A 20,828-nucleotide genomic window follows, 5' to 3' on the forward strand; every position below is an offset into this window, starting at 1 on the left:
CAAAACTGATCTCTTGCTCAGCTAATTTTTTTCTCAGACTGACTGTAGGAATTCTGTAATCATGTAACAGCTATTTTATCCAACACTGTCCATGGTTGCTTCTGTTTGTGTACCATGTCTGTGTGTGTTAATATCCACGTGTTCATGAAAAATCTATTCCCTGATGTCTCAGAAAAGGACCATATGTAGGGCACGATGGAAGGAGAGGCCAAATCACTTACATTAACTTAAGCCTGAGGAGTGGCATTTAGATGTTAAAAAATAAACTTCTGTACAAAATAGTGGGAAAAATCCAAACTGCTCTGGCAAGCTGGTGGCAGGAAGGATTTGGCAGAAACTGTGCTGCTGCTCAGCCCTCTCTGCCCTGCTCTGTGTGGGCACAGTCATCTGTGTCACTGGTGATTAACAAATCTGCTTAAAGTGAGCAAACCAGCAGGCTGTGCATTGGGACGTGGTGGTAACTCTAAGGCTGGTAAAGGGCACACTTTCATTTTATTTTATGTCCATGACTTTTTGAAATAACTTGACAGTTTCTGCTTATTCACCCTCAAGGGCCTTCTGAAACAGACAAATCCATCTGCTTGGGGTTAAGCACTGTGGCGAGAGGATGCTGGAGTTCCAGTAAATGTAGCAGAAGTTTTTATATTCGATTATCACCACTCTGCTTTCTGTTGGGCTGCTTTATCCTGCTCAAGTGATGAAGAAAGGGGCCAATTTTGTAGACATTAGTCCTGTACTTTGGTAAGGATGTGTGCCACCAACCATGGCATGGCCACATTGTCAGTCCTCAATGTGATGGACATAAATTTATTTCCTGCTCCTCTCTGTGTGTAAACAGAGGTAGATACAAATTCAGACCTTGATTTTTAATATGACACAAGTAATCTGTTCAAATGGAAAGGAATTTATACCATACAAATGGGTGATAGTTATTTGCCAGCTTGAAGCAAATAAGAGCCCATCTGTGTTTTATTACTGTTATCCAGAGATCTAAGCAGCCAGTCAGGCCAGCGAGGCCCCAGCAGCTCAAATGAGTAATAGAAGATTTCAAGGTGTAAAGAACACTGTTTGTTTACTAACCTTTTGGTTATTCCAGTCGAGTTACAACTGCCTGGTGGTGTTGTTAGGACACTTTTCCATGCTTTTTCAGGCCAATGAATTTTTTCCCAAAGCTTCAGTCATGCCTGTTCAGTGGCATGTTTGTATCTACTTTATCACACTGAAAATCTGACTGTTTTGAAAGGAATACAGCTCTGCACATCAGTGCATGACATCACACTGAGACATTGCTTAATGATCTGAGACCCTGATGGCCATTGCTGCAACTGCTGGTTTCTGGAAATATGTGACAGCCCTGGCCTATCTAAGCCTTGCTTACCATTGCATTTTTAGTCTGTGCTGGTGGTGGTGTGTTTTGAAGCAGCATTCACAAAACAACTGATTGTGAAATGTGCCATCTGCAGATGGAAGGCAATGGGGTGCCAAGTAGAGCTGTGATACAAGAAATCACAGATGCTTTGCAACACAAGTAAACTTTGCCCCTAAAAGCCTTTCCTTGAATTTTATTTATTTGAAGAACCTTTAATAGTGGGAGTACTTTGATAGAAGAACGTCACTGGTCTCTGATGCTAGGAGGTGCTAATTGTCTTCTGTAAATTCACAGCCATCCTGTTATTAAGTAGGCATAAGAGAAGGCTGTCTGGGCAAGCTGTGGTTACTGTAGAAAGTTGTAATTCCAGTTTTGCTAAAAATTTTAAAGCTAGCTTAAGTCAAATCTTCAATAGACTTTGGATGGATTTCAAGGTAAATTCCCTCCTTCCTGCTAATAGTCCTGAAGTCTTTGAGGTGGATCTGCCTTCAGGTTTTATGTGCATTTGAATGAAGGACTCAAACAAAACATGGCACATTTAATTGAACTTTTGAGAACTTGTCCCATACACCCACAATGGGGAATTTAAGCAGCAAGAACACCTGCAGCCTGCTTCTTGGTAGTCTGTTGATATGACCCTCTCTTTCTTGGGTCAGTTCATCCAATAAGTCAAAATTGATTTTGCCTTAGACTGGCTAAGGACACTTCACATGGGATATAATTTGTTTAGCTCTGCCCCAAGAGATAATGATGTGACTTACATAAATATTTGTAGATAGAGCAGAACATCTCAGGAACTGAGAAGAAATGAAGTTAGATTTGTGCTGGTGACTCCAAAATTTTATTGGTGACAGTTTTCCCTTATGATTATAATTTTTGCATTTCCACCTTTCTAGAAGTACTAAATGGGAGTTGAATGAGATACCAAGTGGGTGTACCAAGTGTACCCTGAGTGCAGAGGAAGTGCAGTGGGAGACATAAAAACCAACAAGAAAAGCAAAAAAGCACTGATAATAAGAGTAACTGCATGAAAAAAAGGTGCAAAAAAGAAAGAGGTGACAGTGTGGCAGGCCAGACAGAGATGTGCAAGCCCTCAGTGGTGAGAAGGTTAAGGCAGCTCTAATTTAACCTAAAGAATCAGAACAAGGTAGAAATGAAAATAGAAACCAAAGGAGGCAAATCTAAGATATAGTCTAATCCCTCAAATAATCATTAAAGAAATATATCTTAGTGCCTCCTTTGTTGTCTTCCTTTTTCTCTTCTAAATAAAAATATTAAATTGTTTTATTAACTCACTAACTTGATCTCACTTTCTGTTTCTTAAGAGATGTTTTGAGCTCAAAGAAATTTGAGTAGATACAGAAATGCCTTTTTCTAATTTTGTTCTTTCTTTTCTGTAAAATAGTCCTTTTTATAATTCACTTATTTCGCAATTTTCTAAATCTGAGTCATGCCCCTTGCTTTTCAGATAAAATAGAAATGCTGTTAAAAGATTTATCTTCTCTGCCATTATCAAACCTTTAATAAGTTTGAATAACTTTTCTTAAATCAGCTTGACTTATTTTTTCTTTTCTTTTCTTTTTTTTTTTTTTTTTTTTTTTTTTTTTTTTGGCATTTAAATAAGTTCTTATGTCTGAAGACAAGTTGATCATTAATCCCAGGATCCTCCTTGTCCTTTGTTACTTCACTTTACAGTGTAGAGAGTGTCGTCAAGTTCATACATTTGCAAATTAGGAAAAGACACATTTTGCTTTCAGGGCGTGGACACTATGCATTTTCTTGCTATTCCTCTGATAATATAATTGTTTTACTGAATAACTAGAACAAAATGTGCAGAAGCCCTTAGATCTATAATAGTCCTTCCAGTAGCCCAGTTTGGGGCTGGTGCAGTGTATCCTGTATAATGCACAAGGATTAGGGCAGTACTTTTGGGTTTATCTTCTGTTTGCCATTGGATAAACTGCTTCAGTGTCACTTTTGCACTATGATCCCTAAAACCTGAAACAGCTTTGCTTATGGAACACTGATTATTTACCCATCATCTTGAATACCACAAGGCATCTATGGATGGCACTTTTCTAGTAATTCTTGCACAGAAGTTCAATGACTTTTCTCTTTCAAACATATATTCTTATACCTGAAATATTAATATTTATATTTTTGCTTCTTAAAGTGCAATTTATCATGCAGAAAACACTTGTCTGTGTAAAAAGCAGTGTATTACTTGTTTGTTGGATTAACTATCAGTTTTAAAAATCAGCAGATCTTTTAGAAGTATTTTGTATGTATTTGTGATGAATCCCTTTAAAAAGTAAAGTGTATAGCAATGCATAGGAAAAAAACAAGTGGTTGTATAGTAATGCTGGCCAATGGCCAACTGACAATAAGGAATAAATTTACATAAAATAAAACTGTAAATAGAGATTAGTTGTTTCACAAAATGAAGTCGAATTAAGGAAATAAAATTAGCAACATACCTACAGTGAAGTAGATATTTTGAAAATACCAGTGTTTCATTTCCACCTGGTCTAAATTAAGCTTTCTTTTAATTGTACTTTTCAAAAGAGTAATTTGCACATAGAAATTGACTTACTCTACAAATAAAGCATTTCCTAAAGCTCCAATGTGGGTTTAAAAAAAGCATGAAAGAAAGCACTTCTCTAAATTCCTTCCTTTTCTTTGCTTTTTGTTTCAAATAAATACAAAAAAATAAAATCAACCCAAACCACTTCAAAATTTAGCCATTGCCAGAACCATACTAATTTTTCTGTCTGGCCAACCAAGCAGTGATAAACTCTGTTTATTGGCACTGAAAGGAGTGGGAGGTAACGTCTCAAACATCTAAACCCTCAATCCCCTGCACCTACCAGTCCCAAAAGACATGGAAAACAGTCTTAAATGGACTCTGGAACTGTCGTTTTTCATATGGAAGAAACACAGGATATAAATTGACTGTGGTTTTTTGTACCCTGTGTCCCAGAAAAGAAATCTATGGAATTGCTTTCCATTGTCTCTCTGCAGATTTCTCTTTTGAAACAAAGTAATAGCTGTCCATTCCTCATCAGCTCTTTTGAAATAAACAATGAAATGCAGGGCACAAGAAGCCCACAAGAATAGATTAAAATGCTTCTGGTTAGTCTTGATATAACGTATTTGTTTGTCAGGTTTTCTGTGATTCCCTCATTAACATGTTTGAAAGAGTGGGGTTGTAGGGTCAGGTAGGAACTGCACAGCTGGAAAAATGTCAACAAGATTAATAAATACCCACTTTCCCTCTTCCCCATGAAATAAGCCATTCCTGTGCATATTTCATTATGGTTTCATGTACACCTGCGCCGTGGAGAGTGGGTAACTGGGCATGGTGGAAAAACTGATGGCTTTGAAGGTTCTGGGTGTGCTGCTTTGTATTGGCACCTGTGGGACTGAGCCCTCCCCAGCCCACTGGTGTTTGTGGGGCCAGGTGAAGCCAGCCCTTGTCTGCTGCCCAGATCCATTCCTGCCTATGGCCCTGTCAAATGGATGGCTTTTTACTGGCCCCCAAACCTTTTAATGCTTTCAGACTGATCAATTTGAAAGACTTGTTAAAAACAGAACTAAGGGATGACAGGCTCTTATTGATTGGGGAAAATAACCAAATTTTATATAGGTAGCGCCTCCAGACATTGTAATTAATTTGATGTGAATAAAGATCGGACAGTACTACAGTTCATTGATCGGGGGAAAGTATCCTTCTTGTTTATTCAGCAGCAGAGATCATTAGGACTTTTAATTTCCCTTTATGTTAAGTCTGACACTACTATATCTATTTCTCTTCATTCTCTAGGAGTGACATATACTGAAAAGATGGCAACAACTTATGTTAAGTTTTAGAAATATTCTTATTTGTCTTGTCCTTGCGACATCTGAAATGTCTTTGCAAGACAAAGAGCATTAATAATCTTTAAGAAAACTAAAGATCTTTGCACTAAATGCTTGTAAATTATTTTTTAGGTCCTTAGCCCTGCACTGCAGTGGCAGTCCCAGTCTCAGGTGGCAGGTCCCAGGTGGATTGATCATTTCCATCCTTCCTCTTTCAGCAACAGATCGACGCCCAACAACCACGACCGGATCCAGCGGCTGCGGCAGGAGTTCCAGCAGGCCAAGCAGGACGAGGACGTGGAGGACAGGAGACGCACGTACAGCTTTGAGCAGCCCTGGGTGAGTGCAGGGCCTGCCACTCTGCTCTTCTGGGTGGGATCCCCATTTTTGGATCATTGATGTTTGCTTCATCTCTGAACTTCTTCAGCCATCTGTCATGTGTGCAGGTAGCATTATTCGCTCTGTGGTTAGACCCTTGACTCCGTGAGTTACTGCTTGGAGTAGTATCAAAGACAGGATCTATTGATCTGAAATTTTCAAGGAAAACCAGAATAAAATACATACTAGCGATAAATAATGGAAGATGCAACCTTGTAAATGGTATTTTCTCTGAAGTAATATCACTGTGTTTAGTTATTTTCATAAAGGCAGAACTGTGTCTTTTCACAGTAAAAGAGAATATGCCTGCTTTATTATAGTACCACTCTGACACATTAGCTCAGATAGCTCTCTATTGAGATATATGTCCTAATTGATCTTTTTAAATCCTGTTCAAATTGATCTAGTAATATGATACAATTATTTAAATACATGTGCTTATCTTGATTAACATAATTGAATTAATTAGTGCTGCTTTTTAATCAATTACATATCCTGAATTAAGATCCTTTAAATATGGGACAAAAACTGTAATTTTTTTGAAAATTCCGTGATAAAGACAGTGAACAACTTGTTTGTGTTCCCAAAAAATGTGGGAAGGATGTGATGGCAACAGCAGAATCTCTCCCAGGTTCTTCTGAAGCAGGTGAGGGTGGTGAGTTGTTGCTCAGCATTGCCATGCACAGGGGGCCAAGGTGAGAATAGCCCAAGAGCCACATGTCTGTGTGTGAAGCCACTGAGAACAACAGGATATAGACGTCTCTTTTCCTGTATTAGAAAACATCTAACTTCCTCTGAAGTTGAATAAATAATATAAACTTTTTATTTATGACCATATGCTTTCAGTTTGAGGTGGGGAAGACAATGTGATATCTGTCACAGGGATAGTTGAGCTGTTTGGGGTAGATAGGGGCTGGGTGTAGCTTATACCTTCTGTTACCCATATCAGCTACTGTTTGGTTTCCAAACAAGAGATTTGATCAGCATGCTTGGGAAAATTGTGTATGAGAAAAGCTTGCACTCTTGAAAACTTGGGAACTTAACTACTGAAGGTCATGGGGCAAATTGTTGTATATCTAAATGCCATAGCAACTTTAGATGGTCTACTTGGCTTTTTATTATAGTTTCTTGTAATGAGCGAGAAGGGAATTATTTGGATGACAGACTGATTACCTTAGGAATGGAATAATTTCCTAAATTCTGGGTCAGAACATTGACCTTTCTATTTTCTCTTATTCAAACAAATGGTATCTCTCTGTTTACTCTCCTTCTACAGATCATGCAAATGAGCTCCAAGTGACTAATTCAGTTTAATGTATTTATATTAATTCTGAAGCTTATTGTTGCTTTTGTAGGAGCTGCTCTGTTGTTAAATACATAAGTGACCAAATGTTTTATTTTAGATACGTACTTTAAAAAAAAAAAGTTGCCCAAAGTCTATTTGACTTATAATTTAATTTTTCCACCATGTACTCCAGCCTTTCAAGATCACAATGCTTGGAAAGGATAAAGCCATGATCTCATGCATTTCAGCAGTTCAGAGTAATTTCAGTTTAAAAGAGCCATAACCCTCTTTTTTAAGGAGTGTGCTGTACTACTTCAGCATGTTAGTCTAAAATGATGGACTTTCTTAAGACAACCTCTCAAAACAGATCCAGATGTATTATTAAATACCATTGACATACACAAAAAAAGCAGAATTGGTTTATAATACTCATGTAGGAAAATACTTAGGTACATTCATCAGTGTCTTTTCAGTCTTCTCCATCTGTGAGCTGTTGGTTCCAAACCACAGCAGTGCAAAGTGCAACTGTACATGGGACATTATTGAAAAGAGTCTTTTCACCTGAGGGAGATGGGTTGTGCAGCCTGCATACAGAGAAGCCTCTGAGCCATAAAACAGCAGCCAATTCTGACCTGGTTTGGATAGAAAGAGAGGAAAACCCATCCTTGGAGAAGTGTGTGCTACGAGGTGATAAGTAGTTTGAGTTTCTCATTACCAAGCTGATGGGATGGTTGAGGATAGGGAATGAAGTGCTGATGTGATATGGGACTGTTGGTTACTTAAGGAAGTATAAATGAACACGGAGTTTGTAGTGGAAGTAATGGATGCTGATGGAAATCTGGCAGCTCTGAGGATATCCAGAGTAGCTCAGTGCCACTAATATATTACAAAAATGGTCCTTTAAGCCTCACAAGTTCCAATTCCTCCTAGATTATTAACAACCTGTGACACAGGACTCCAGTTACCTGTGACAGGTACCCTCAGTGCACTCTGTGGGTGGGAGGCAAATCTCATTCCATGGAGCACACCATCAGGCTGGCTCTGTGTGGTTCCTGTGGCTGCCTGGCCCATCCCTTTCTGCTGGGGCCCATCAGGTGGAGGTCATTTCTCTGCACTTGAGCAATGCAACAGCCCTGGACTTTTTGCCCCACTGTGTTTGTCCTGCCAGTAAACAAAGTACTTGACTGCCTGTGAGTGCTCAGCAGCACAAAAAGAACAGACACAAAAAGTGATAGTGCTGGAATGAGATGACACTGTCTATTATCACCATAATATTTCTGCTCAAGGCCATTTGAATGACACACTGTAAGGGTTTAAATAACTGCCTAAATGTTGCAACATTGAGCTGTCTCTAAAAATCTGCAATCTCTAAAATCTGTCTCTAAAATTCTGCAAGCTGAGTCAAAGCTGTATGGGAGAGATTTTGGCATTTGTTTATTTTAGGATGACTCTCTCAGGCTTCATAGCTGTTCTTTTTTTTCTTTTATGTGGTGCTTTTTATGTGTGTATATTTCAAAAAGTGAGGTACAAGAGGCTTTCAAGGGCAATACTATAGGCCTGATGTTGCATGGAAAAAAAAAGATAAAAATAACATGAAATTTGATTAATCCATTTTAATCCTGCTGGTGTTAATTCCAGTCAAAGTTTACAGAAATGTGTATCTAGGCATGAAGAATTGCATGGAATTACAGTGTGTCTGCAAATATTTAAGGCCCTTAACGTTGCTGTGACACTTTTATACCAATGAGGATTCTTTTGGGGCTGATTTTTCTGTTTAGTACCAAAGTTGAGCCTCTGTTTTCTGTGCTTTTCTGGATTGTGTTAGGTCTGCTGATAGTTACCTTGTACCAGTTCCAGATTTTGGGGGACTTTGTTGTAATTTGTTCCACATCTCATATTTTTGCCTAGTCACATCTTGATTAACAGACACACCCACCCTTTCAATAACAAAACCACAGCTCTGTGGCCCTAAATGCCATGGGAGTGAACAATCCAATTAAAAAAAGAGCATTTTATATCCATGGAAAACACTACAGCTGCTTGCCAGTCCTGCTTGTAGAAGCACACCAGTGATCCAAAAAAGCCCAAAGACATGCTTGAGGGACAAAAGTTGGTGCTTTACTCCATCATATTCAATACAATAATTGGTGCTGAAAATGGGAAGTGGCAAATTCCATTCACAAATACATTCATCTGCAGTCATCCTGGATCTATGTGAATGACAGGGAAAACTGGTGTTGAAAGAGCAGCTGAGCTAAAGGTACTTTAAATATTTACAAGTCAAATAAAAAAAATACTTTATTTTCTAAAGATAACAGCTAACTGGGTCATAGTATATACACTACCTGACTTGGTCTGAGTATAGCTTTAATTGCATACACAAATTCATGAAAAAAAAAAATTGCATGATGTTCATAAAGACTCCAGGATTCCTAAAAATATATTTATACATGGCCTGATAAATAAAGACTTAGAAGTTCTGGGGTCTATCCTTGGGGTCTTTTCTCCTGTTTCTTGGTGTGGTCTTGTCTCTATAGAAAAAAAACCCCTTTTTTCTGTCAAAGATACTTATTTTTTATCTCTGTACTCAAGTTATTGACCTTCTTAAAGCCATACTAAATTTTCAATAGTCTAAAATTCTTTAGGAAAAACAAAAGCCCAATTTTTTCTTGCTATAACTTTGACCATAGCATATGAATATTACCTGAAAAAATTAATAACAGACTTTATTCAATACAAACATTGTAAAGTTTATATCAGGCTGTAAATTATGTAGAATTACTCAACACATTAATGAGAAAGAGAAGTATTGCAACAATTCTTTCTATAATTAATCCATTTCAAGCATCTATTTTAGGATATTTTATGCAAGATATTAGGCAATATCTAATGGAGTATTGCAGTAGACAAAAACCTTAGAAGCTAAATTGCAGTTTCTCCTCTCCCACAATCTATTTCAGAGAGGAAACAAAAGTTATGCAGGAAAGTGTCTTCATAGATTCTCTTTAGCTGTGTAGCTAATATAATTTTATATATCAAATCTGCAAAGGATTTAATAAAATACCAGTAATTTTTGCTAAGGTTTAGGCTTTAACTTTAACATTTTTTTATCTTTAATATATTATGCACTAACTTTAATCTACTAATATATTTGAAATTGAAAAATGAAGGTATAAGGTTTTTTAATGAAATCAAGTCATTTTAGTAAGCAAACATTTATAGCACACAGGCATACAGTGAGCATAAATACCTCAAGCAGAATTTCAGGGCTTAGTGGTTTCTTTCTGCCACACTGAAGATTTTTGTTCTGCCACTTCTAACACAGACCAGAAATCATTGTTCCATAGTGCTCAGCTTCCTACATATACACCACAGGAAGGTACAGAAAGGGATGGGGTTTTCTTATAACATGTTGCTTGAGTTAATACATGCACCTGTTGGCAATTTTTAAAAGACATACTGCTATATATTCTGTTCACCATAGCAACATAAACACAAAGATGGAAATAAAAATAGTTTTCAAGGACATCTCCCAGAGACACTTAATGTTTTTTATCATTCTGAATTTTGATATGCACAGTTACTGGATTGTCTGTCATCTATGCTGAGTACATTTACACATAAAGCAGGCAAGGTCATTTAATCTTATCTATTTCTAATTAGTGCTGCACCATGAGAACCATGGACTTTTGGGGAGCTTTGTGCCTGCCAAGTTCCCAGGTGAACTTGAAACTTCTTGGTTAAACACAGAGCTTAATCTGGAAAAAAATTAATAAATATTAATAATATTTAATAAAATAGTGGTCTTTTTTAATAACAGGGAAAATCCTAAGGGACTTGCTCCTTTAGTAATCTCCCTGTTAACTATTTCTTTGTCAACCCAAAGAGTTCTGTGAATCTGAGTAGGATTTCTCCCAGCATGTCCCTGTGGCTCTAGGCTGTCAGATGGGGATGTCCCTGTCACTGGTAGATCCCTGTCACTGAGCAGCTGGATCTCCCTGAAAAGCCAGTGCCCTGCATGGCCCCCATGATCTCCTCTCTATGATTCAGTGGCAGCTTTGGTCTGTGCCTCCTGAGGGATCCATGCTGCCAGCATGCAGAGTACCCTGTGAGGGTGGAAATGTCACTGTGCAGGGACAGCTGCTCTGTGGGCAGCCCTTGGGATAGGTAGGAAAAAGAGGAGGGACCTTTGTCCCTAAAATACATTCCCTGGACTGCTGATGATGGTCAGTGCAACGTGAGCCATGGTGGTTACATGTTCTATCACAGAGCCATTCTCTGTAACATGAAAAAATGTTGTTTGCATAAAGTGAGAAAGCAGGAACTCTCAACTTTGCAGCCCTGGTTTTAAATTAATGCATCTTTGGGAAGAGAGCTGTATCATTTCATCTGTCTTAAAGCACAGTTTTACATGCTGAATATTGTTTCCCAATGCTGAGTGCACTATCATTGCCACTTAAATGTATTGTGGCAGACATGAACATACATTTATTTGTATTGCTCAGCCTTGGTTGTTATTGTGGCCTTGACCACATCCTAATTTAACAGGTCAGTGCTTGTCATACATTTCATTGCAAGCGAGGCCAGGGTTCTTATCAATCTGTTCTGTGAGGACTGAGTTATTGACAGCTTTGTTGGATGGTTTCAGGTTGTTATAATTGTACTTAGCCTTGTGCTGATATCAGTGTTATAATTGCTGTCTTACATGTGTTCCTTGTACACTTTTTTTTGCTGTTGAAAGGTCTGAAAATAGTGCAACCTATTTTTTTTTAATTTTCTCAATTTTATGCTAACATAAATGGGCTAGGCATTTATATAGGCCTGTGTTTAGGAATGTATTTTATTAAAATATATGTGTATAAAGGCATACTATAAGAACTGAGACAAAATTACCAATTAGTCTTTGAAGACTAAAGTACTTATTATATAAATATTTTTGTTTAGTTGCTTTAATCAACAGCACATTGAAGAGTTACATCACTGTATGGAGATTTGCATTTTACTAAGCAAGTAAAGAGTCCAAAATGGAATATATTAAGTCTTCATATCAACATAACCACATAGCAAGCACATTTACAATGGCATCATTGAGGTTTTGAGTGAAAAGTTTTGAAAGAAAAGCCTTTTCATTAATAAGATGGTTGAATGTACCTGTCTATGTTCATATATGTCATGATATGGAATATGTGATTACATACAAAGGGAGTGTTTTTATGTCTCATTGGCATATTTTTGGATACTTGAAATGAAATAATAGATTCAATTATATTAACAGCTTATTATAGATATGAACAACATTCAGACTAAATAAATGTCCTTTCCAGATTAGTTAAGTGTTATGAATCCTCTTAGTTTAACAGGGCATACAGGTACTCATACCTTCAGTTAATCAGATAATGGATTTGAGATGTTTGCCTTTAGTCTCATCAAATTATAAATGTCATCCATTAGATGAAATTCTTTGTGAACTGCAGAGAATCCAGACCTGACTGCTCAGATCCTGTCATCCTGGGCATGCACTACAGCAGGCAGACAGGAGTGAGCTCCTGCCTCTATTGAACCATTGGCTCCTCTGTGCATTAAAAAGAAATATCTCTGAAGTTACATTTTGATCTTAGTCCATTCACACTCCATTAGGACTTTCAGAGCCTCTGTCACTTTACTGCAGGCTTTTGTGGTAACTTCATCTCTCTGCACGTGTGTGTGTGCCTTCTAAGTGATGCATTTTATTGCCTTGTATAAACCTGAACTGAGCAGGAACTCAGTCCTCTCTCCACCTGTTTGGTGATCTGCACTGTCAAATTCTTTAATCCATTATATTTACAGCTAACTGAAAAAAGTTAAGCTGTTTTCAAATAAAGAGAAGCACTTCTGATTTCATGTCTTATATGTGATAACTACTTTCTCACATATGACATAATGTAGCTGCTAGCTTTCCAATGTTGTTGAAATGAAACCCATGAAATGAGGAGATTGGCTGTAAAATCTTAGTTTAAATGTTTTTATTCTTTATGGGTAAGTGATATGGGAACTTCTGAGTTTCCCCCTGGTTTGCTGTAAGCTGCTTATAACCACACAGGAAAGAATTCACAAATAAACCTTGTGATTTTCAGGTAATCACTCCCTTCCATAAACTGAGCCCTTCAATAAAATACCAAATGTCAGAAGACTCTCAATAAAGTCAAGAAAGTTAGAAATGTTGACATATGCAATAACTGAAATGCTGCTCTGTATGTGTTGCCCTTATTTAATATAGTAGGAAATCTCTGTGGGGGTTGTTGGTTTGGACATACATATGTACAGCTTATTCATCTCAAAGGAAATTTCCCACAAGGCTGACACGTTTCTGTTTTCTCAATTTGTTGCTTCATCTCACCATTCCTAAAGCATTTTTCATTAGAAATGCTGCTTTACTGAGGTTTTTACAGAGTAAACCTATTCTGAAATAGACATTAATGTTGTGTTCAGGATTCTCTTAAATGTGTTCACTGTTATTCCTAGTCTGTGCTTTCACATTCTGATTCTTTCACCCAGTAATCTTCTTATAATGGGAAAATCATATCTGTTAAATTTTGAGACTGATGCTCTGTCTGAAGTGTATTCTCATTGACAACAAAGTTTCTAAAAGTTGTACAACTGTTTAAAACTTCTTGTTTTTGGCTACCTGCAGGTATGTGACTATAGTAAGACACTTATGTCACAATGACAACTCTAGTTTCTGAAACTTGTCTTCCATGTGCAAAGCTTTTGAAAAGCCTTTTATCTTGCATATACTTGTGAGCCATTAGGATCTCTTTCTGCTGCAGAAATTATAATGGAAGAAAACAGGAGATGTTTGTTTTGAGGAAAAGCAGAGATAAAAAGGCAAAACATGCTTTTAAAAGTAAGTCTGAGACAAGCTGTTTCAGTCCCAGGCTCAGTGGTTATGCTCCCTTACCTCTCCATATTTAAATGTACATATTTTGAATATACTGCTAATTTTAAGGAGAAAAAAAGTAATGCTGTGTTTCTTTGTAGCCAAAACCTTATTGGTAAAACAACAAGAAAAGCCCATAGCATTCTTTGATTTTTGTGACGCTCTATTTTGCAAAATGAAATCACAAAATCTGAAGAAAGTGCTAGGGTAAAATGAAAAATGGTATCTCTAAAAAAGTAAACTTTTCCATGTTTCAAAGTCTGAATCCACCCATTCTGTCAGATCTTGACCTGTAATATCTCTATTCCCAGAAAGACCGTTCATTTTCACTTGCTCTTTGTATTGGCTTCAACATTTCAAATTGTCACCTCATTAAGATCCTACTCAGAGATACAGGATTCCTCATTGTCCACAAGAGGCTTGCTGAATTTATCTGCTTGATCATACTGAACCAGAAACTGTTTTCCCTGTCTCTGGGCCAACTGCAAAATATAATCCCTTCCACTAAGGCAGAGAATCACTTGGGTGTATTGGTGAGGTTCAAAGAAGCTGCTGTGCTCCTTCCCCCCTCAAATCCATATAGAGGGGTGTAGAACTTAGCATTACCGTGGCCAGGCTAAAAGAATCTGAAAATCTGTTCCACTGACCTAATTTAAATTACAGAGTTGCCATAAACGCACTCTGGATGATTGTTTGTCTCATACATCTCAGAAATGGTAGGTCAGAAACAGAATCTGTAGCACAAGCCACTGTTACGGGTCCGAATTTATTGCGAAAGAGCTCCTTGAACTGCGCGTTAAAACAAGTCTCGCTGTATTTGTACAACTGAAACGATAGCTCTTTTTTTATCTTTCTGCTGTCTAAGGCACTTTGATTGCTGTTTTGCAGCCCAGCAGCAAGCCCTACTCGCAGAGCGGCAGGCACTCGGTGTCCGTGGAGGTGCAGCTGCAGCGGCAGCGGCAGGAGGAGCGGGAGAGCTTCCAGCAGGCGCAGCGCCAGTACAGCTCCCTGCCCAGGTACGGCCGGCCCGGGGCTGCCCGGCCGCAGCAGCCGGCAGCGCAGCTGGCAGCGAAAACGTCCTGCTTGCTGCACACTTATTCAGCGTGGATATCAGGTGGAATCTATTCACTGCGGAATAGAATTTCTTAAGTCAGAGCACGTGGTAGCTGAGAATTGCTTCAAAAAATTTCTTCAGAGCTGATTTCAGGGGAATTTGATGACATTCAGCACCCGATAGAATTGAAATATTAAAACAAGCCTATTCTTTGTGGGACGCCATCCAGTTTAATTTTTTGCAATTCCAGAAGACTCCTGAGCATGACATGAAGTGTCCCCTTTTGACGTGTCAGATGAGTTTTTTTCTGTTGCCTAATTCCTTACTGGGTAGAAATTCTATCTTTGAGATGTTAATATGGAAAAAAAAATTAAAAGGGAAAAATGTTCCAAGACCTCCAACAAAAAAAAAAAAATGAACTGAGAAAATTATCCAAGAAATCAAAAGTCTTCAAATTTATATAAATTTTAAATATATGAATGCTGAAAATTAATATTTTTTGTACAAAAAAACCTTTTTTTTTTTTTTAAAGTAAGCTTTTAAAACATTAGTTTTTAGGGTAAAATGTCTTTTACTTGATATTTAGTTTTAAGAATTAATGGAAATGTAGCCAGCTTGTATTGCAAATTAGCTCTCATAGTTAAGCATTATGCAAATGGTCTTTGCATTTTGAAATATCAGCAGCAATGGTTGAATGGAGAATAATATACACCAGAGGCTGGTGTCAAATTGCTTTCCGATAAGGCTGTATTATTTTTCATGTCTTGTTTGGAAATGGTGTGGAAAAAGAATCTGTTGTGACAAGATATGTTTTACCAGGTATATTATAACTATTTTTTTGGAAACAAATATAAGCCTTATAGCAAAGGTTTGTAGCCATGAACTCTTATCTTAGTAACATCTTTGAAAATAAAACAGTTTCAGATTTTTAAATACCTTAGCACCTTTCAGTGTAGATTTTTTCTCTGAAGTTTGGAAGATGGGAAAAGGAAATGTAAAGTTCCTGTGTTTTCTGAGATTGTTAGTTTCTCATCTTGAAAATCTTTATATTCCCTTTATTTTTATCTCTGCCTTCCATTGGAAGTGACCACACCTATTAATGCTATATTGTTTTTCCTGAGAAATTCACTTTCAGTTATGCTAGCCCCACTCAACCATGTTAATTTATAGTTTTAAAACTATGATTCTTAAAACTTGCTTCCCTTGCTCACAATCTCTGATAGCATTTAAAGGTTGGAATCGGTTGCAGTGCTGTTCAGTGGCAGAAATTCAAAACTCTAATCTACAAGGAAATTAATCAGTAAGAAATATGAAAAACAGATCATAGAACAGCTCATAGAATTGCTTGTTTTGAAAAGAGTTACTGAGAACTTTACTCAAGGTGGTTTTCAACATGAGAAGTGGCTAGCAATCTAGCAATGCATGTTGCTGTGTAATTAATGAAAATTTAATGGCTTCATCTGAGCTCTCTGGGTGTCTCAGCTGTGCTGAGAGCAGACAGGGCTAAAGTTCAGCACTGTGAATACCACAAAACTCCTGTAACAACCTGGGGCACTGAGTTCTCCAGCTTTACAAACTGTTCCTAATGCTGTGACTTATCTTTAAAGAAATCTTGCTGTTACTCTGAAACCTAGGTCCCAAGCTTAATGTTGCAACCATGACTTTGTAATGATTGAAGTTAGTACCCTGGCTTCATTCTTGAGCTTTGTTGCTTTTAATCCTGTGTATTCTCTAAGAGCTTCCTATTTTTTCCCCTTTGCACATTCAAATCTTTAGACCTGAAGGCAAATAAACTCTTGAGTCAATTTTAAAGGAGCTTCCCAGAAAGACAGGGGAAGTGTGCCAACAGATTTTGTACAAGTACCAGAAAACAGTCAGTAAATTAAATTGGTTCAACTAGTTATCCTCTTGTCCCATGTGAAACTGTAAGAGTAAGGTTTAACTCCACATTAATTTTCTATTACTTAAAATTTATCTTGCCCTAGATCAGGAACCTGACAGTTTCGTAGCCTACAGAGGTTCATTCCATTTGCTCTTGTTCCCGGGAGGGATAAAACATGACTCAGAAGCATTGTTGCTCTAGCAAAGTTGGATATGAGAACACCAATAACAGCTATAAAAATTTTGTAAGAATTTACCTTATGTTGTAATTTTTGCTGCAATGATTCACATTCATCTTGCATAACATTTTTTCATCCAGAGTCTGAAACTCAGAATCAGTTATGAAATAAGGTAGATATGGTAATTTTCAAATTATGCATGTGGAAGGAAGGTTACAAAAACATTGGGCAAATTTTTACTTTTAGTAATGGTGGAAAAATTTTCTAGTTCTCCTGTCTCTCTGTGGCATATTAATTGGATGAGGCCACATTGTCATACATGATGACATGAAAAACCAAGTCATATAAACAATTAAATTATTTTCTTATTGATTTATGTCACACTATATTTTATTTTATTGCTTGATTGTCATACTCTAATTTTAATCTCAAAGTGGGTATCTCTTTTGCTGCAGCACAAAATTGTTTTATTTTATCTCCACCAATCTTATTTTAAATTCATACAAGCATCTAGCAGTTTGATAGTAAATTAAAGTTATTTCAAAACCATAATCTGTCTTCAAAATAATGTGGTGATTTATTGTGAAAAGAGATAAGAATTTGTAATTCCTATGTGTATTTGGCCTATTTATTTACTCCCTGGAGCCAAAAAATGAACAAGAACTGTTATCTCTTCTTCTTTTATGAGAGCTATAGCAGACTGGAAAACACTCCTTACAGCAAAAAATTCCTTAGTTCTGGAAATGGGATGAAGAAACTGGAGCTACCTCTCAGTAATGAGCTCTGTCTCTGACTTGTGCAGTGTTAGGGCAAATATTTTAAGGATCTGCTGTTGCATTTTTAATCAAGTGTCAGTCTAGATTAAATCTCATGAGTGACTTTACGACTGCTGTTACCTGCATTCTTAGGAAGCACAGCAACATGCATGGTCTTTCCTAGTCTGCACCTGAATTGTAACACATTTTTCTTGAGAACATGAGAGTAATTGTACCTGGATGGGCTTTCATGGCATGTTACTCTTGCAGAAGCCAAAAATACAGTTCACCCAACTAAAGAGAGAATATATCATTTAGAGGCAGAACTGTGACTCTAGAAAGTGACTTCTAGAGAATGCCATAGCTGGGCAAAAGCTGATGGCATGGCAGAAGCTGCCTTTTTTCCAGTGATCGTTGTCAATAACAGTCAAAGATGAACCACAACTTTTGTCTTAAAAACCTTTTTCATTTTCTTTTCAGGCAAAGCAGGAAAAATGCCAGTTCTGTATCTCAAGACTCCTGGGAGCAGAGTTATTCCCCTGGAGAAGGGTTCCAGACTGCGAAGGAGAATCCCAGATATTCCAGCTACCAGGGATCAAGGAATGGCTACATGGGAGGACATGGCTTTAATGCCAGGGTGATGCTAGAAACACAAGAACTGCTCCGTCAAGAGCAGAGGCGGAAAGAACAACAACTGAAAAAAAAAACTTCTTCTGAAGGGCCTAGCAACTATGACTCATATAAGAAAATTCAGGACCCTAATTATGCCCCTGCTAAAGGTCCTTTCAGACAAGATGTACCGCCTTCACCATCTCAGGTAGCGAGGCTGAACAGGTTGCAAACACCAGAAAAGGGAAGACCGTTTTATTCTTGAGGTGAAGAAAATGAGGATCAACTTACCATGCAATAAGGAACATTTTCATACAAAGACTTATATTTTGAAAACTTTTTACACCGATGGTACTAAGGAATATATCCATTTTCTATTTCAGTGCCTTTGAAAATACGGGCAAAGCGCTGGCGGGCCTTAGGTCTTTGCCATGGTGTCCCAAGTGTTGAATCCATGGAAGGACATTCCACCATTTGACAATCATGGAAGTGAGCAGCTCCACCCCTGCCTTCCGAGTCCTGTAGCTGTCAATGGCTTTTGGCTAGGATTTGTTGTAATGTGCTTTACTTTGCAGTGACTTATTACACCAACCTGCTTTGTGGCATAAAACTAATGAATTTGAGGTTGAAGGAAGCATTGACATGTCCTTTATTATTTCTCTCGGGTCAGAAGGAGGTGTACATATCACTCTTGAGTGGATAAGGCTGAGCTCTGCTCTGGATTGAAGTTGGAGTTCTGGTATGTTTTATGGTGGAGTCATTAGCAGTCTTTGTTGATCAATATTTAAGTGTCTATATGCTGAAAAAAACTATCCTTCTTCTATTATGCACATATGCACTCTTTTTTTCTCTCTCTCCCCACTCTGAGCTTATTAAAAAAGTCTTTATCCTGACTCATGAGGAAAACAATATTAAGCTTTCATTTATCCTGAGAATCCTGTTCCAATTGCCTTATAATCTTAATGCACAGTCCATTACAAATGAAATAACTGGAGAGAGATTATTTATACAGACACAGCCAAACCTTTGAAAAGTATATTTTACTATTTTATTAAAGATGGGAAATTATGAACACACATGCAATTGAGTTCTGCTTTGCTTTGCTTCTAAATTAATTTGGTCATATGACACTTGTCTCTAGGAAGAGAACTAGGGAGGGTGTTATGTCCACTCATCTGATACACAGTAGTCTTTGGGCAAATTTTGGAGATAGTTCAAAGCAAGAGCAGAGGGAATCAAAGTTTTTCTTTGGATCAAATAGCTGTAAAGAGAACAATTCCCTCTTTTTAGATATTGTGAAGCTTTGTGGACAATTTCCTTTGTGCTTCCACGTACCATATTTGTTGTATCGTGACGCTACATTAAAAAGAAACTTTTAAGTACATGAGTGAGAGATAAGTGGAGACAAACTGTTACACATCATCCTGAAAACATGTCAGTATCCAAAAATTACTAAAACAAAGTGATTGCTCTAGCAGAGAGTAATATTTGAATGTGCATATGGGATATGAAAATTTCTTTTGCAGCAGCTGTTTTTATGTTTGTGGGTCTGAACTTCATGTATTGTAAAAAATATAGCTGGATTGCTGAAGTGCCTGCAAATCCTGATGTGAAAAGGCTTGAGAATGGATCTCAGCACATTGTGTACAAAAAGGAAAGAAAGCAAAAAAAAAACCAATCATGTAATGCGTGATTTAAAAAAAAAAAAAGAAAGCCTATTTTTTTTTACTGGCTCATTTTATTTTTGCGCCAACTCATTTCTAGAATGTATGTGAAATATCAGCACACATATCTGTGTCTTTGATGCCTGTTTGTTAACAGTTTTTTGTTGTTAATAATGTACTCCATGGTTAAAAGTTCTTATTAGTGTAAGCACAGTGACAATAGCTTTTTTTACGCAGAATTTACATAACTGTGTAAAATGGCTTTCCTTGTACATATGAAATTTAGAATAAAAGGCTGTTTCCATCCTTGTCTTGGTATTGCCTCTAGACCCTATGAAAACTCCTGCAGACATTGAGTTTAAAAAATATTTAACAGATGTTGTTTTATACTATTCCTAATGGTTTGTGTTTGTCATCCTGTGAACATGAGAAGAGAGGAAGAGAAGAGAGAAGAGAAGAGAAGAGAAGAGAAGAGAAGAGAAGAGAAGAGAAGAGAAGAGAAGAGAAGAGAAGAGAAGAGAAGAGAAGAGAAGAGAAGAGAAGAGAAGAGAAGAAAGAAGAAAAAAGAGAAAAAAGAGAAAAAAGAGAAAAAAAGAGAAAAAAGAGAAAAAAGAGAAAAAAAGAGAAAAAAGAGAAAAAAGAGAAAAAAGAGAAAAAAGAGAAAAAAGAGAAAAGGCAAAAGTATACGGCCCAGCTGAGCACCTGAAGACTGTCCTCAGAGGCTAAACTCACATTGTTTAATGTGTTATTTTAGGCCATACCCATGACATTTAAGAGGCACATTTTTAAGACTAATCTCTGTGGCAAATCTCTTCTGTGCTGTAGCATGGAGTCCTCTGCCCTAGGAGAGCACTGTCAGAAGGACACCCACTGCAACCTG

General features: G+C 37.4%; 1 protein-coding gene across 12 annotated transcripts in view; it reads left to right on the forward strand.

The window, feature by feature from the left end:
- PARD3 (par-3 family cell polarity regulator) overlaps positions 1 to 20,254 on the forward strand; it is a 438,577-nt gene extending 418,323 nt beyond the window's left edge. For all 12 annotated transcript variants that reach the window (XM_079300415.1, XM_079300424.1, XM_079300421.1 and 9 more), the window contains 3 exons: positions 5,446 to 5,566; positions 14,695 to 14,822; positions 18,156 to 20,254. In XM_079300415.1, coding sequence (XP_079156541.1) covers positions 5,446 to 5,566; positions 14,695 to 14,822; positions 18,156 to 18,549 — 643 coding nt within the window. In that variant the 3' untranslated portion in view covers positions 18,550 to 20,254. The remainder of the gene's footprint in view (positions 1 to 5,445; positions 5,567 to 14,694; positions 14,823 to 18,155) is intronic.
- Positions 20,255 to 20,828: the final 574 nt, after the last annotated feature.

Source organism: Erithacus rubecula, assembly GCF_903797595.1.
Source record: "Erithacus rubecula genome assembly, chromosome: 3".
Lineage (NCBI taxonomy): Eukaryota > Metazoa > Chordata > Aves > Passeriformes > Muscicapidae > Erithacus > Erithacus rubecula.